This window comes from Cetorhinus maximus, chromosome 12 (assembly GCF_964194155.1).
Source record: "Cetorhinus maximus chromosome 12, sCetMax3.hap1.1, whole genome shotgun sequence".
In the NCBI taxonomy this organism is placed as follows: Eukaryota; Metazoa; Chordata; class Chondrichthyes; order Lamniformes; family Cetorhinidae; genus Cetorhinus; species Cetorhinus maximus.
Window position 1 is genome coordinate 5,838,297 of NC_135890.1, and position 18,809 is coordinate 5,857,105.

General features: G+C 42.5%; 1 protein-coding gene across 1 annotated transcript; it reads left to right on the forward strand.

The window, feature by feature from the left end:
- The first annotated feature begins 271 nt into the window (after positions 1-271).
- ucmaa (upper zone of growth plate and cartilage matrix associated a) lies at positions 272-18,376 on the forward strand. Its single transcript, XM_078552937.1, has 5 exons — positions 272-556; positions 1,247-1,312; positions 1,395-1,490; positions 11,744-11,842; positions 17,449-18,376. The coding sequence occupies exons 1-5, from the start codon at positions 499-501 to the stop codon at positions 17,544-17,546; spliced, it is 417 nt and encodes a 138-aa protein (XP_078409063.1). The 5' UTR covers positions 272-498; the 3' UTR covers positions 17,547-18,376.
- Positions 18,377-18,809: the final 433 nt, after the last annotated feature.

Sequence of the window (18,809 nt, forward strand, 5' to 3'; positions counted from 1 at the left end):
TGCTTTGCTGCAGGATTGAAATATTGGAAAATCCTTCTCACTGAATTACTTTATTTGGTTATTTGGTGTTTACACTGAACAACCCTTAACAAAATCACAGCACATTAAAATCCCTCTCTCCCTCTCTCTCTCTGTTGGAATAAGGTGGACTGGGCATGAATCCAACTTGTGTTTTTGTGTTACATCTAAAATACATTTAACGCCAGTCATTTATTCTCAATATTGGATGAAAGTCGGTCAAGGGAGGGACACGTGAATGTGCTCCTGGGTTTGAGAGGTGTGTGTGCAGAGGGGCAGAACGCTCCCTGTCTCCTGGGGGAGGTGAGGGTGGCGAGAAGCCAGAAACCCGCCCTGTGGAGGTGGAAACGCCGGGAGACGACCTCCCTCCCTCCCTCCCTCCCTAACACATGTGGAATTTTTAAAGCTGCGATTCAGAAACTTCACCCCCCCCCGCTCCTCCCCATATTGAGGATCCTGAGCAGCGAGAACTCCGCAAAAATGAAATGGAAACAAATCCTATTCCTTTCCTGCCTGGTGACCGTCTTTATCCTGGCGAGTGAGTAACCACATCGTGAAAATGCCCTTCAACTGGGCAGGAATTGGGCTGTGTTTTTTTTGTGTGTGTGTGTAACAATCCAGTGTTTGGGGCTGTGATTTGGAGTTGACTGGGACTCTGGAACCAGGGAAATTTGCGGAGTGACTGTCCCAGTGAAAGGGGGCGATGGTTCCCCCTCCTCCTCCTCCTCCTCCTGGGGCTTGGGGCTGCTTTATTGTTAAAAAATCCCCACCAGCCCTGGATTCTGGACAGTTAACCTCTCGGTTACGGAGTTTTGCATCAACAGATTTATTAAAATGAAACTTTTTTTGGGGGGGTTTAAAAGTGTAGGAACTGACAGGTGTGGTATGTTTCCCCAGTGATAATGGGATTGTTCACTTGCCTCGCTTGGTGGGGTTTTATTTAGACCAGGAGAATTGGGCTATTTCTACATGACGGACTTTACCTTCCACTCTGTCAATGTGGGGATAGCGGGCTCGGTTCTGGAAAACCAGGTCCCTTACATTTTGCTCTTGTCTTTGGGCAGCTCCAGTCTCTACTGTGAATTCCCATTTTCTAAGAGACACACCAGCCCTTTCAATCCTCGCTGGTTTAAACAAGTGGGACTGTTCTAGGCTGCAATGTACCTGTCATCCCCCCAAGAAATGGAGCATTTCTGTATCTTTTTCTTTTGTCATTTGTAACCTGCAGTTCTGAAGGAGTCTGAAGGCGCCGCGGTCAAACTGGACAAAGACGTCAAACCGGGAGACAAGGAACGTAAGGAGCATTTCAATGCTGAATGAAAGTATAAACCCGCTTCTGTCTGCCGCAATGAAAAGTGTCTTTATTGATTCCGCAGGAATGAAGAGACAGGTTTTCCTATCTGAAGCTAACGCCTCCAATTTCTTTAAGCGACGGACCAGACGCTCTCCCAAATCCAGGCCTGAAACTTTGGGTGAGTCTGAGGCTCCAAGCGGCTCATTTGTGCTTCTTTAGAGGGAACAGTGCTCAGGGAGGAGAGGGAGAGAGGGAGGGAGAGGGAGAGAGAGAGGGAGAGGGAGAGAGAGAGAGGGAGGGAGCTGGTGGATTTCAGCAACCTCACTCCGATTACATTTACTAATCATCCAGTAACTGGAAATTACGATATGGGGACCCAAAAATTAATCAAGTTTCCGTTAATACCTCTCCCCCTTTCCCTTAATACCTCTCCCCCTTTCCCTTAATACCTCTCCCCCTTTCCCTTAATAGCTCTCCCCCTTTCCCTTAATACCTCTCCCCCTTTCCCTTAATACCTCTCACCCTTTCCCTTAATACCTTTCCCTCTTTCCCTTAATACCTCTCCCCCTTTCCCTTAATACCTCTCCCTCTTTCCCTTAATACCTCTCACCCTTTCCCTTAATACCTTTCCCTCTTTCCCTTAATACCTCTCCCCCTTTCCCTTAATACCTTTCCCTCTTTCCCTTAATACCTCTCACCCTTTCCTTTAATACCTTTCCCTCTTTCTCTTAATACCTCTCCCCCTTTCTCTTAATACCTCTCCCCCTTTCCCTTAATACCTCTCCCCCTTTCCCTTAATACCCCTCTCCGTTAAGCCCTCTCTCCCTCGCCCTGTCCTCTTGCTGCTTTCTCAGCTGGAAGGGTTTTGGAAACTTGGTGAATAAAAAAAAGAATCCTCAAATATTCTGCGTTCCGAACAGTTTAATATTTTAGTAGTGGGAGTTTGGTGTTTCTGTTGGCACACGGAGTTATAAGTGCTGAAGAAGGTGCTGTTTATTTTATCGATTAACCTTTGTGGTAGAGGTATAGAGCAGTCAGCTTATATTTGGTCATAGTTTAAAATGCAGACAGATAACTACATCCCGCTGAATGTGCAGATATATCTGCTGAATTTATATAATAATCTGCGCTATTGTCAGAGGTCGTTCCTTTTCGAGTTACTTGTGGAACCTGTAGTTTCAGTGGGGCTGTTCTGGGAGGTGCAGGACAGGCTGGTGACCTGGGACATCCTCCGGGTCTGTTCCAGACATTAACGCCCAACGGCTTCAAACACTGGCCCCCATTCACCCCGCCCCACAACCCAGACGACCACCATTCGGGGCTCAACCCGTCTTCAAATCTAAATCTTTTTGCCCCTTGCCGTACTCATTCTCTCCTAAACCGGTGGGTGCTCTGAGGCACTGGTATCGGAGCAGGTTTTATGAGCCATGATATGGCTGTTTAATAAAACAGTCGTGTCCACTGGCCACCAGTCCTGTCTGTCAGAAAAACTGGCTGTGAAAATCCATTTTGGATCTGAGCAAGTGGAATTATAACCCCAGAGAAAGTGCGCAGTTTATTGGACAAAATGATTTCATTTTGCATTGCTGTTGGAAAGTTTAGTAATGATTATATTATGCATAAAATGTCGAAATATTTTGAAATAATGCAAAAAAAAGTTCTCAAACTCTGTACATTGGATTGGTTTGGAGTGGGGATGTAAAATATAGCTGCATTCACATAGTTACTGGCCTGGGCAGTATCAGTGATAAAACTTTTGTTACCATTGTAAAATTTTAGTCATTTCCAAGAAGATGATGTTTTGAACGTGGGGTTTCAAAGCCTTTAAAAATTTTTAGAAATAGGTTTTGTTCCCCTTCGGGATAGTTCAAGGCATTTTACCAAACAAAGGATTAATTTTTGAAGCATAGTGACTGTTCTATAGGAAAAGTGCAACCGTCATTCTGTACACAAGGCCCCATAAATAAAAAGTGAAGGAATGAGTAGATCATTTCCATTGGATAACTTTGGTGCGGGCGGGAATGCTGGCTGCCAGACCAGCAGAATTCCCTACTCTTCAAATACTGGGATCATTTTACTTCAGTGAGCAGGTGGACAAGGCCATAATTTCATATTGCATCCAAAGACACTCCCAACCATACCATGCACCATGAGTCATGCCGACCTAGACTATTTGTTTAACTCCATAGTGAAATTTGAATCTGTACCTTCTAACTCAGAGGTGAATCCAGTACCAACCAAACCAAATAGGAGGAGAGAAAGACTGGGGGAAGAGTCTCAAATTTTGTGAAGCTGGGGATGTTGGGTATCAGCGAGAGGGAGTTTAATTGAACAATTATTTAAATGGTGCGTCTTGGTGAAATGGTACAAGATAGTAAATTAAGTAACCAAAATGATTGGGCAGGAGGCATCTATTTTTTGGTACAGTTGCATTTCTGGAACCTAATTCTGGAACCTAATGGGGGAAGTGATAGTGTAGTGGTATTGTTGCTGGACTAGTGACCCAGGGTAATGCTCTAGGGACCTGGGTTCAAATCCCACCATGGCAGATGGTGAAATTTGAATTCAATAAAAAATCTGGAATTAAAAGTCTGATGATGACCATGAAGCCATTGCTGATTGTTGTAAAAATCTATCTGGTTCACTAATCTAAGGAAATCTGCCATCCTTAGCTGGTCTGGCCAACATGTGACACAAGATCCACAGTAATGTGGTTGACCCCTTAACTGCCCTCTGAAATGGCCTAGCTAGCCACTCAGTTGTACCAAACCACTACAGAACTCCCTTCTAACAGCATGGTGGGTGTACTTACACCACAGGGACTGCAGTAGTTCAAGAAGGCTGCTCACCACCGCCTTCTCAAGGGCAGTTAGAGATGGGTAACAAATGCTTACCTTGCCAGCAGTGATCACATCTGAAGAGTGAATTTTAAAAATCCTCTTGGATATTAACACAGAACAGGTGGTGTTGCACTGGCTGCCTGTTATACACCTGTCTCCTGGCTGCCTGTTACATGCTTGTCACCCGCTGTCTGTTATACACCTGTCAGATAGATATTCAGCTCCAGTGAAATCAGTGGAACTGAAACTGCTCATCTGGTGCTACTGACAAAAACTAATTTCACTCCCTCCATGTATTTTAGTATTGAAAGTGGCTGTAAACAGAGGTGAATGCAGCCAATCTGCTGTATGCGCCATGTTCTGGTACAAAACTCATATAGCACTCAAATAATGACATTTGATTCACTCCTGAACAAGCACAAATTCCCAGGAGAATATTACACTCCAGGAAATTGAAGTTGATTAGGATCCCGACTAGTTTGACCTTTGAACTAATCTAATTCTTAATATTTGGCTTTTTGCATAGGATCAGCAATATTGATCTAATTTCTTTTTGAACGTCACACTCTCTCCGTAGACGTAATCTGAAAGTGTCTTTTGATACATCAGATATAATTAGGATTTAATAAGTGCTGTTAAACTGTTAATATTGATTATGTTTCTTCAACTTTTACATATTTTGTTATCTTAAACTTGAATAATCTGAAACGCTTTGGACAAAAGGGCATTTTGATTCTTTATAGTAAAATGGCATTTCTTTTTAGAGACTTTTTGATGTGTTTTATGGTAAATGAATAAGAAAAATATTGTAGTTGATTTGAAATTGCCAAATTCAGCAAACATGTTAACAGACCGCACCTGACTGTGGCTCGTCTCTGCAACCACCAGAAACTTCCATCTAGCTCCTGCCAGAATGTGGGTTTCTGATTCAGTTCAGTTCCAATCAGGACAGTCATAGCCTTTTCAGTTTCATTGCTGCTATTGGTTTGTAGACGTTCTTGCCACCGTCCAAAACACCAACGTTAGCTTCCAATCTCAGAAAGATGGCCGTGGCTATCAAATCTATTACCCATACATGGCGCCCCTAGCCATGTCAGGAATTCTGCCAACGTACATAAGGATTCTGGCAATCGTTTCTGGCCTACTGCCAACATTACCAATGGGGCTGGGACTCTGAGGAACATCCCACTGTCTAAGAGAACTCTGCCAATTATTTTAACCTATTCTGGGTTTTTACTAAAACATTTAACGTGTCACAGCCAACTAGAACCCCTTCTGCTCATCCCTTATTGAGCACAGGAGGTCTGAGACACTGTTAGAATCAGCTCTATGAGCCATTTTATGGCTGTAAAGGAAAATGCCCGCTGGTCACCTGTCAGTCAGTCAACAGGCTCAAATAACATCAAATACGCCATTACAATCCATGATACCAGCAATTTGAAATATGCCATAGGTGTCTAGAAAGGTGCTAGTAGTTTATCCATGCACGGATGGTGCTACTGTCAAGAACCATTTTCACAATTCCATCTCCATTGGCCATTTTGCTTCGGAAATATATTTTCCCCTCAATTTTATTGCAATCTTTAGGTTGAATGGGATCATGTTTTGATGCTGATTGGTCCCTGAATGAAAGGATATTTAGGAAACCTGCCTTCCGGCTCTACCGATGCCATTCTGTGGCCGGGTTGCATGAGGTCTGGCAGTAGTGGAACGGGATAACTCATTCCGTCTTGTGGGGACATTTCTTGCTCTTTACGAGTCAGTCTGAATTGGATGTGAATACACATTTTAACAATCTATATTTGAACGATCTATGGTACAGCACGTGGTGGATCCAGACTGAATGAGGGTTCCCTCTGGGCTTTACCTTTAAACTGGGTTTGCAAAGTATTGTGGTTTAAACACATTTTATTGAAAACTTTTAACATTATGCTGTGGCGGCGATCATATTTATTTTTTCTCCATGTTCCACTTGTTTCGTAAGTACAAACTGAAAGCGTATTTTCAAGCAATAGTAACTCGTTACGCAGAGGTAAGATTTGATCAGTGATTTTGAAAGTGATTTATATAATTTGGGTCACTTTTCTTAATTGGTCATTTTATCTTAAATCAAAAGGGCTTCATAAATAATTCAAATAAACAACAGTTTGAAGTTTCAGAGTGGGATTTTTTTTACAAGCTTATTCAGTGTTAACACAATGAAAAGAAACAGAGAATGCTATGACTCTGTTGAATTTCACAAGCAGGCTGGTTAATTTCGTAACACCAACACCAACATCTCCGACAGTGCTGCAGAATTGACAAAACCTCTTCTAAGACTCTGAGCCCGCTCCTCATCAGCTACTATAAATCACGATATGACGGCAGGAAAACTGTGTGAGCCCTACTGTGCATGAGAATGTTGCCAACTATTTTTGAGTCATCTGACTGGGCTCATGGGGATACCAGAAGTCTATCTAGAGTTTATTTAACTTGGTGTTAAAAACCAAGTTAAAAAAAATCGAAACATTTGCACCATCATTTAAAGATTAGAATTTAATGATATAACAAGGAGACAAACAAATTTGTAAAAGTGGGAGGGGAAGATGAAAGGATGGGATGAGAGGAGTAGAGAATGTGAGCTAGGAAAAAAATTTTAAAAACGTTTTAATTGGTCAAAGGTGGGAATTTAAAATATTAGGAATAATTTCCGTGTTGCTGAAATAAAATATTTAAATGTGATTCTTAGGAAGGGGGTTGTAGAGCATTTGGTATTGGGCCTGTAAGCAACCACCCATCAGAGAGAAGGGAAGATTATTGGTAAGGGGATCAAAGGTTACGGGGAGAGGGCGGGAGAATGGGGTTGAGAAACTTATCAGCCATGATTGAATGGCGGAGCAGACTCGATGGGCCGATTGGCCTAATTCCTGCTCCTATGTCTTATGATCTTATAAGACAGAAGATCAGAATCAGGATAATGTAACTTACAGCATTCTAACTGATCAAATATAGGAACCAGAAATATTCAGAATGAATTTACACATTCATCTGGCATTGGTATTTAAATTAGATGTTAACCATCACTGGAGAATTTGTGCATAAGATGAAAAGGCAAATGGTTAAAAAGAACACAATTATATTGAATTATTATTTTTTTCATAGGACGTAGGCAATTCCAGCATTTGTTGCCCATCCCTAATTGCCCTTGAGAAGGTGGTGGAGAGCTGCCTTCTTGGACTGCTGCAGTCCATGTGGTGTAGGTACACCCACAGTGCTCCCCTTGTCCTTCTAGGTGGTAAAGGTTGAAGATTTGGGAAGGAGGCGTGGCAAGTTTCTGTAGTGCAACTTGTAGCTGGTACCACTGTGTTGCCACTGTGTGTTTGTGGTGGAGCAAGTAACTGTTTAAGGTGGTGGATGGGGTGCCGATCAAGTGGGCTGCTTAGTCCTGGATGGTTCAAGCTGAGTGTTGTTGGAGTTGCATTCATCCAAGCAAGTGAAGAGTATTCCATCACACTCCTGAATTGTGCCTTGTAGATGGCGGACATCCTTTAGGGAGTCAGGAGGTGAGTTACTCGCCACAGGATTCCCAGCTTCTGACCTGCTCTTTTAGCTACGGTATTTATATGACTGGTCCAGTTAAGTCTCTAATCAACTGTAACCCCCAGGATGGTCGATGGTTAGGGGATTCAGTGATGGGAATGCCATTGAACGTCAAAGGAAGATGGTTAGATTCTCTCTTTTTGAAGATGGTCATTGCCTTGCACTGTGCAATCATCGTGAAGATCTCCACTTCTGACCTTATAATGGAGAGAAAGTTATTGGTGAAGCAGCTGAATATCATTAGGCCTAGGACTACTCTGAGCAATTCCTGCAGCAATGTCCTGGGCATGAGATTATTGGCCTTCAACAGCCACAGCCTTTGCATTAGGTATGACTCCAACCAGTGGTGAGTTTTCTTCCTGATTCCTATTGTCTTCAATTTTGCTAAAGTTCCTTAATGCCACACATGGTCAAATGCTGCCTTGATTTCAAGGGCATCACTCTCACCTCACTTCTAGCATTCAGCCTTCTGCTCATGTTTGGACCAAGGCTGTAATGAGATCAGGAGCTGAGTGGCCTAGCGGAACCCAAACTGAATAGGTTATTACTGAGTAAGTGCCACTCGATAGCACTGTCAACGGCATCTTCCATCACTTTTCTGATGATCGAGAGTAGACTAATGGGGCTGTAATTGGCCTGATTTGATTTGTTATATTTTTTGTGTGCAGGACTGACCTGGGCAATTTTCCACATTGTCGTGTAGATGCTAGTGTTGTGGCTGTATTGGAACCGCTTGGTAGGGATGCCGCTCATTCTGGGGCACAAGCTTTCTGTAACACAGCTGGAATATTGTCATGGCCCATGGCCTTTGCAGTAACCAGTGCCTTCAGCTGTTTCTTGATGTCACATGAAATGAATTGAATTGGCTGAAGACTGGCATCTGTGATGCTGTGGACCTCAGGAGGAGGCCGAGATGGATCATCCAGGTGGCAATTCTGACTGAAGATGTTTGCAGATGCTTCACCCTTGTTTTTACACTGATGTGCTGGGCTCCGCCATTATTGAGGATGGAGATATTTGCGGTACCTCCTCCTTCCACGGGTTACTTAATTGCCCATCACCATTCTTATTTAAAATTCATTTGTGGAATGTGAGTGTCACTGGCTGGGCCAGCATTTATTGTCCATCCCTAGTTGCCCTTGAGAAGGTGGTGGTGAGCTGCCTTCTTGAACTACTGTAGTCCATGTGGTGTAGGTACACCCACAGTGCTGTTAGGAAGGGAGTTCCAGGATTTTGACCCAGTGACAGTGAAGGAACAGCGATATATTTCCAAGTCAGGATGGTGAGTGGCTAGGAGGGAAATTCCAGGTAGTGGTGTTCCCATGTGTCTGGTGCCCTTTTCCTTCTAGATGGTAGCGGTTGTGGGTTGGAAGGTGCTGTCTAAGGAGCCTTGGTGAGTTCCTGCAGTGCATCTTGTAGATGGTACACACTGCTGCTACTGTGCATCGGTGGTGGAGGGAGTGAATGTTTGTGGATGGGGTGCCAATCAAGTGGGCTGCTTTGTCCTGCATGGTGTCAAGCTTCTTCAGTGTTGTTGGAGGAGATGCACTCATCCAGGCAAGTGGGGACTTTTCCATCACACTCCTGGCCTGTGCCTTGTAGATGGTGGGCAGGCTTTGAGGAGTCAGGAGATGAGATACTTGCTACAGAATTCCCAGCCTCTGACATGCCCTTGTAGCCACAGTTTTTATATGGCTAGTCCAGTTCAGTTTCTGATCAATAGTAACCCCCAGCATGTTGATTGTGAGGGATTCAGTAATGGTAATGCCATTGAATGTCAAGGGGCGATGGTTAGATTCTCTCTTATCAGAGATGGTCATTGCCTGACACTTGTGTGGTGTGAATATTACTTGCCACTTATCAGCCCAAGCCTGAATATTGTCCAGGTCTTGCTGCATTTGTACATGGACTGCTTCAGTATCTGAGGAGTCGTGAATGGTGCTGAACATTGTGCACATCATCAGCGAACATCCCCACTTCTGACATTTTGATGAAAGGAAGGTTATTGATGAAGCAGCTGAAGATGGTTGGGCCTAGGACACTACCCTGAGGAACTCCTGCAGTGATGTCCTGGAACTGAGATGATTGACCTCCAATAGCCACAATCATCTTCCTTTGTGGTGAGTATGACTCCAACCAGCAGAGTTTTCCCCCAATTCCCATTGATTCATTGTGCTAGGACTTCTTGATGCCACTCGGTCAAATGCTGCCTTGATGTTAAGGGCAGTCACTCTCATCTCACCTCTAGAGTTTTAGCTCTTACATCCATTCATGACTGGATGTAGCAGAACTGCAGAATTTTGATCTGATCTGTTGGTTCTGGGATCACTTAGCTCTGTCTACTTCCTTTGTTTAATAAGCAAGTAGTCCTGTGTTGTAGCTTCATCAGGTTGACACCTCATTTTTAGGTATGCCTGGTGCTGCTCCTGGCATACCCTCCTGCACTCTTCATTGAACCAGGGTTGATCCCTTGGCTTGATGGTAATGGTAGAGTGGGGGATATGCCGGGCCATGAGGTTACAGATTGTGTTCGAGTACAATTCTGCTGCTGATGGCCCACAGCATCTCATGGATGCCCAATTTTGAGCTGCTAGATCTGTTCTGAATCTGTCCCATTTAGCACAATGGCATTGTCACACAACATAATGGCGGGTACCCTCAGTGTGAAATTGGGATTTCGTCTCCATGAAGACTGTGTGGTTATCACTCCTACCAATACTGTTTAGACAGATGAATCTCTGACAGGTCAATTGGTGAGACTGTGATTAAGTAGGTTTTACCCTCTTGTTGGTTCCCTCACCACCTGCTGCAGCCCCAATCCAGCAGTTTTAGGACTTGGCCAGCTCGGTCAGTAGTGGTGCTAGCAAGCTACTCTTGATGCTGGACATTGAAGTCACCCACCCACAGTACATTCTGTGCCCTTGCCACCCTGAGTGCTTCCTCCAAGTGGTTTTCAATGTAGAGGAGCACTGATTCATCAACTGAGGGAGGGCAGTATGTGGTAATCAGCAAGTTTCCCTGCCCATGTTTGACCTAAAGCCATGAGACCTCATGGTGTCCAGAGTCAATGTTGAGGACTACCAGGGCAACTCTCCCGACTGCAGACCACTGTGCTGCCACCTCTGGTGGGTCTGTTCTGCTGGTGGGACAGGACATAACCAGGGATGGTAATGCAGCCAGTATGAGACGGTGAGTTATGACTATGTCATGCCATTGTTTGACTAGTCTGTGGGCCAGTTCTCCCAACTTTGGCTCTAGCCCCCAGATGTTGAGGAATTTGCTGGCTCAGTTGGGCATGGTGTGCGATTGTTGTTTCTGCTGCTTACATGGTTGCCAGATGGTCCATCTGGTTTCATTCCTTCTCACCTTTTGGTAATGGTTTGGTGTTTCAGAGGCGTTTTGGACATTTCAGAGGCAGCCACACTGCGGTGGATTTGAAATCACATGTAGGCCAGACCCAGTAAAGATGTCCGATTTCCTTCCCTAAAGGAAAGATCTGAACCAGCTGTATTTTTACAACAATCCAATTCATGGTCAGAAACTATCCATTACTGAGACTAGTGTTTTTTTCCATTCCAGATTTATTAATTAAATTAAAATTTCACCAGCTGCCTTGGTGGGAACTCAATTAGTCCAGGCCTCGGGATTACTAGTCCAGTAAGATTACCACTCCTCCACCACCACCCTCTCTGTGCTTTCTGTACTTTTTCCATAACCTGCTGTACTTTATAATGATTTTCTGACAAATTGTTGTATGAGGAAATCTCCTCAAAAAAATCAGGATTGTGTTACTTAATTTTAAAGTTCATCGTCTTGATTAAAGATGCACAAACCAGTTTTAAATTCATTTTAGCGTTCATAACAAATTATTTTAATTGCCTACATCAAAATAATCCACACCTTGTTTTAAATAAAAAAAGTTAGATCATCATTGCAATCATTTACATTCGAAATATGCGCCGTGGCAAAGGCATGAACCTCAAAACACGTTTAAAACCTCTTTTTCTTGCAGCCGAGAACAGACAAAGGCTTGCAGCTGATGAGCGAAGGAAGGAACATCATGAGGAGCAGCTGAATGAATGGGAGAATTTTGTAGAAGAGGAGCAAGATGGTAAGGAATCAAAATCTAGATGCAAAGTAAAAGTGAAGTGCATACAGGATGAAGTAAGAAATGGTTTATATAGTTCATTAAAAAAATACAAAATTCTTACCATTGCTAGCTTTTTTAAAACCTCTCTTTATATTGCAATGTTCTCTCCAGCTCAGATTTTCGACAGTCAGGCTACTGCCTCTGTGTAACTTTAACTGTCATAAGGTGTTCGACGTTGGTCTCCACTGAACTTCTGTTTGATTTTCCTTTCTCAACTGCATGGAAGGACTTCACTTCTGAATGCTGGCTTCTCCCTATTTTTAAATGTGACTGGCAGCTCACTGTGAAATGATGTTTCACCGCTCCACAGTCATTTGTGCAGTAGGTTATTGTCCAACTGTGTTGTCCTGCAAATAATCTCTGCTGAATTAGCAAGGTCTTTGAACATAGTTGTCAAATTTTTGCAGACAACTGCAGAAAAACTGTGTGCGCTAAATTGGTTCGATTTGTGTGATTTTCCACACTGAATAGGGGGAAGAACCAAGATACTTTTCTGATGGCGAATAATCGTTAATAGCGGAGTTAACCCATGCTGTGATGATGCATTCTTTACAAACTGTCCACAGTCCTGGAGATAATGGTCAGGAACAAGTTATCCTTTCAGAGCTTGGCGAAGTAGGGCCTGGGATGGTGGAAAATGGAAAATCTGGATAAAAGGATAGACAAGACTAGACCAACATCAACTCTGACATCCCTCTAATGGAGAAACACTCAGGATTTGTATTTAGAAACTCGGGACGTTCAGTTAGTATTGTGCACCTCAGACTGATGGGTTGAAAATCTTTTCTGCCTGCACAATGTAAAACCCTACATCGAGGTGTCTGAGCAGTCGTAGGTGACAGCATGGTAGCTTCCAGTATTAAACAGTGCCTAAATTGGCACTCTCCCTTGGAGAGATGGCTGATGTGAGAAATGTAAAAATGTCACACTGGTGCAGTGCGGGACACCCTTCTGAGTTTAGGACAATGTTGAGGCAGAGCAGCAGAAGCTTTACCCCACAGTGAGCCATGCTATAGTAGGCTTGAAGGTGTTCGAAACTGTTACTGAATAACTGAAGCGGAAAGTATTCCATTCCTGATATGATATCCTGCAGCCTAATGATCACTGAAGCATCACAAAAAATAGTTGATATATCCCCAGGTAACACTTTTCTTTCCCCTTGTTCTCAAATATATTAGGTGCAGAACTTGGTTTACGCTGGCCTTACGGCATAAACTGGATACAAAGAATTGAACTCCGTAGGTTGGCCCAAGACCTGCCTGATATTGGGTCTTGTGCCTGATCTAGATCAGACTAGCAAGTTTCTGATGCTTACTAGGCATCCCCAGGCTGTCTAACTATATGGAGGACAACTAAAGTAGAATATCAGATAACAACAGTTTTAAATTTATTTCACATATGAACTTGCAGGCACCTTGCATTTATATAGCACCTTTAACATAGTCCCAAAGTGAAACAAAATTTGACTTCACGTGATGAAATATTAGGACAGTTGACCAAAAGCACGATCAAAGAGGTAGGTGTTAAAGAGCATCTTGAAGGAGAGAAAGGTGGAGAGGCAGTGAGGGACGGGAGTGGGAGGGTTTTTGTTGGGGGAGACTTTGGAAAATTAAAGAGAAAGGACAATAGGTCATGTAATGCTAATCAGAGTATCACAGGAAGGCACAGAGCATACAAATTTAAAGGAAATAAGATTAGATATAAAAAATGGTAAAAAGACAGAATTAAAAGCTCTTTATCTGAATGCTGACAGCATTCATAACAAGATGGATAAATTAATAGCATAAAAATAAATTAGTATGATATGATCACCATTACAGAGATGTGGTTACAAAGTGGCTAAGGCTTGGGACCTGAATATTCAAGGATATTTGACACATTGGAAGGACTGAAAGGGGAGAGGGGCAGGGGAGAGAGCTCTGTTAACAAATGATGTACTCAGTGCAATAGTGAGTCAGTACAATTGGTTCAGAAGATCAAGATGTAGAATCAGTTTGGGTAGAGATAAAAAATAGCACAGGAAGGAAGTCACTGGTGGGAGTTGTTTATAGGCTTCATAACCAGTAGTTACATTATAGAATAGAGTATAAATCAAGAAATAATGGGGACTTTTAAGAAAGGCACTGCAATAATTGTGGGTGATTTTAATCTTCATATAGATTGGACAAATCAAATTGGCAAAGATAACCTGGAGCATCAGTTCACAGAGTGTATTCAGGGCAGTATTTGAGAACAATATTTCTGAAACCAAGCAGACAGCGGGTTATGTTAGACCTGGTAATGTGCAATGAGATAGATTAATTAATGATCTCATAGGAAAGGATCCTCTGGGCAGGAGTGATCATAACATGATAGAATTTCACATTCAGTTTGAGAGTTGGAAATGTGGGTATAAAACTAGTGTCTTAAACTTAAATAAAGGCAACTACAAGGGTATTAAGATGGGGTTGGCTAAAATGGACTGGGAAAATAGGTTAAAAGATAAAATGGTAGAGAAGCAGTGACAGACATTTAGGGTGCTTTTTCATAATTCCATTAAGGAAGACCCTATGAGAAGGGTACACCATCTGTGGCTAACTGAGGAAGTTAGGGATGATATCAAATTTAAAGAAAATGCATACAGTGTTAATGATAGGCCAGAAGATTGGGAAATCTTTAGAAACCAGTGAAGATTGACTAAAAAAAGAGCAAAATTAGATAAAGAGAAAAAACTAGCACTAAATATAAAAAGCAGACAGTGAAAGCTTTTACAAGTATATAAACATTTGGCAGATGGAGTATCATGTGGGAAAATGTGAAGTTGTCTACTTTGGCAGGAAGAATAGCAAAGCAGAATTAAATGGAGAGAGACTGAAGAGTGCTGCAGTGCAGAGGGATCTGGGTGTCCTCGTATATGATTCACAAAAATTAGCATGTAGGTATAGCAAGTAATTAGAAAGGCAAATAGAATGTTGGCCTTCATTGCAAGGGGGATGAAGTATAAAAGTAGGGAAGTCTTGCTACAACTGGAGGGCATTGATGGGACCACACCTGGGGCAGGATTTTGCTTTTGGCAGGCGGGCTCAGAGGGGTCAGGTGGGAAGCTGACTGCCGCCCGCAATTGGCACCACACCACGATTTCACGCTGGCGAGTGCCTGTGTGGGGAGGGGGCAAGTGGGCCGAACGCAAACTTCATGCATGCGCGCGAGTGAGCGCTGCGTAATCTCTCTGAGGCACGGAGCTGCCTCAGGAAGATGAAGAGACATGAAAAAAAAATTTAAAAACGAAATGTAATGAAACATGTCCCCTCATGTGACTCTGTCACATGCGCAGGGACATATTATCAATGAAAAATACTTTATTTGTATTTGCTTTTGGAAACCTCATCCGGCCCGTGGATGAGGTTTCCAAAAAAATGCAAAGGCCGCTTGGTCTTTTCGCCTGCCCGCCAACTGTTAGGTTGAATGGGCAGCAAAAATTTCGATTTAATTGATAACTTAATGGCCTTAACAGGTCTTTTAATTGTCGGCAGGCGCACTGCCAGCTACATTGCACGTCCATCGACCCGAACTATCGCATGACTGCACGTTGACGTCGGCATGCTTGGCCAATGTCAACGCGTGTCATTTCACGCTCAAGAGGACCGGGTACGCGCCCGCCCACCAAGCGAAAATTTCTGCCCCTGGAGTACTGCGTACAATTTTGGTTTCCTATTTAAGGAGGGATATGCTTGCATCGGAAGCAGTTCAGAGAAAGTTCACTAGGCTGATTCCTGGGATGAAAGGGCTGTCTTAAGAGGCTAGGTTAAGCAGGTTGAGCCTATACAGATTGGAGTTTAGAAGAATGAGAGGTGATCTTATCGTGATGTACAACTCTGGGGGATGTGGGGGGCTCAATAGGGTAGATGCTGAGAGGGTGTTGCACAACTCATGGGGGAATCTAGAACTAGAGGCACATTTTAAAAGTAAAGGGTTTCCCACTTAAGACAGGGATGAGGAGAATTTTTTTTCTCAGAGGGTCATTAGTCTTTGGAATTCCCTTCCCAGTGAGCAGTGGAGGCTGTGTCATTGAACATATTAAAGGCTGAGTTAGGCAGATTTCTGATCAACAAGGGAGTCAAGAATTGTGGGGTGTGTGCAGAAAAGTGGAGTTAAGGTTACAATCAGATCAGCCATGTTCTTACTGAAACAGGCTCGAGGGGCCAAATGGCCTTCTCTTGCTCCTATATCTTATGAGGTTTAGGGAGAGAATTTCAAAGCTCAGGGCCTAGGCAGCCAAAGGTACAATCATCAATGGTGGAATGGTGAAAATCAGGATGTGTAAGAGACCAGAATTAGAGTTCAGAGATCTTGGATGGTTGTGGGGCTGGAGAAGGTTACAGAGATAGGCAAGGTGGGGGAGACCCTGGAGGGATTTGAAAACCAGGATGAGAATTTTAAAATTGAGGTGCTGCTGGACCAGTAGCTAATTGAGGTCATTGAGCACACGGATGATGGGTGAACAGAACGTGATGTGAATTACAATACAGATGGCAGAGTTTTGGGTGAGCTGAAGTTTATGGAAGTGTGGAAGGCCCACCAGGAGAGAGCTGGAATAGTTCAGTCTGGAGGTAACAAAGGTACAGTTGAGGGGTTCCAGCAGTAGATTAGCTGAAATGGTATGGGGACGTACAATATTATAAGGTGGAAGTAGATGGTCTTGGTGCTGAAGGATCCTGGGTTGGAGACTCAGCTCAGGGTCAAGTGGGTTTCGAATTACAATGAGGCTTAGCTATGTTATTGTGAAATAAGATTTGCAGAGCAGGTAACATTGATAACTATCAATGCTGACAAGTGATATTTTAGTAAATCTAACCAGTTTGTCAAGAGTATAAAGCAGCTTATTCTCAGACCACAGAATCTTTACTGAAACCTAAGATTAAAAAAGAACTAAATATGCATCATTATTAAGGGTTTATGATGATTTTTTGGTTTTAATAGCGATGGGGTCCCCACTGTGAGAGGGAAATATATGTAGTCATTGAGAGCATTAAGTGTATTCAGACATACTCACAACTGTTATTTTATGTAATATTTATCATCCATCTTGCTCTACAGTTACATGTCTGGGCGTTTGAAACACTACTTTAAACAGCACTTAACTTCAAACAGCTATTGAAAGCAGCTGGCACATACTACAGTTGTCCATTATATAAAAAAAGTCATCCTCATCTTGGACTCTGGTAAAATTTACTTTAGCATTGGATTGCCATGCTGTGATGTTTTATCTACTTGTTCACAAGTATTGCCAACGTACAATGTTGTACTACACTAGAAAGAGATATTGGGACTGCATATGCACTTTCTGGAGGAAGTAAAACTATTTCACCGGTAGACATTGAGTATACACTGTTTCAGTCCAATGAATATACCAGATAAACAGCTGTGCTGCTGGTGCCTTTGACTTGCCAAGAAAGATTACTGTATGATCCACAGTCTGTGCTAGGATAAATCTGGAAAATTGTGATGGTAATCAAAATAATCCTTTTCTTTAATTAGCTAATTAACAATTTCAATCTAATCCTTTTCTTCTTCTAATTATTCCATAGAACAATATGAAAGGACCCGTGAAAATGTTGAGTCATGGCGTCAATGGCACTATGATGGTCTCTACCCTCCATACCAGTACAACCGCCACATTTATTAAAAGAAACCAGTGAGATACAGTTTGTTTAGTCAGAGTTGAAACTGCATATTATGATATAAAGCTACATCATGTACAGACTGGGTATGTCTTAACAGATTTGGGGTTCTACCATATCATTTAAGCTCTCTTCAAAGTGGCAATATAAGCATGAAGAATCAAACTATGTTTTTGATTTGTTGCGTACAGCTTCTATAGGGCATAGCTTTGCTAAATACAGTAAAAAGCTCTCTTTCCATTTTTTAACAAATTCAGAAGTTTGAAGTATTTTCATTAAAAAAAGCTTGTAACGTTTTGTCGTGAAGAAGAAAAATAAAAGTTGCGTGTGGCAATCTCCCTTAAATAATAGGCATGCACAGAACACCAGACTGCTAAGAAACAGCCAAAGCTTCAGGCTATTCAAATCTTTTCCCATAGGTCACGGTAGTTTTAAGCTTAAGATTTCTTGTACTGAAAGACAACTTTTCTCCACAACAACTTATATTTATAAAGCACCTTGTTCTTGATAAAACATCCCAAGGCGCTTCACAGGAGCATTATAAAGCAAAATTAGACACTGAGCCACATAAGATGATATTAGGGCAGATGGCCAAAAGCTTGGTCAAAGAGATAGGTTTTAAGAAGTGTCTTAAAGAGGGAGAGAGGAAGATATGTTTAGGGAGGGAAATCCAGAGCTTAGGGCCTAGGCAGCTGAAGGTACGGCCCCCTTCTCTCCAAATATTTGTGCTGTATAGTTTCCTTTTCACTATATAACTTATAATTGTGTACTTAAGCTGTACTCCAACTGCATGTAGAATATAAAAACTCAACAGAATAAATATTTTTAACCCCAATGTTTTGGTTCGTTCTGAGTTTGTTACAAGTGTAACAGTGAATTATTAACGCATTGGTGTCAAGCTCCATAACTGGTGACAGAAGTTGACACTGCTGAGGTCAAATGTGCTGGTTTTCTTAAAGCAAAATGTAATAAGTAAAATAATAAAGTTGGCCAGTCTGTCTTGTTAATCCAAGAAATTTAGATATTGCAGTCAAGTCTACAGATCTAGAACCCCAATGAATTATGTTACCATGTCTCACGTTTTTACACTCTGAACACAGTAATTATTTAGCTGGCTTCACTCAGTATCACTCACTCCATTCAAGGACTTGGGATATTCAAACCCGGCTGATGCTTCAGTGTAATAGCGAGGGAACACTACATTGTTAAAGTGTTTTCTTTTGGATGAGATATTAAACTCAAGTCTCCATCCATCCAACCATTCCAGT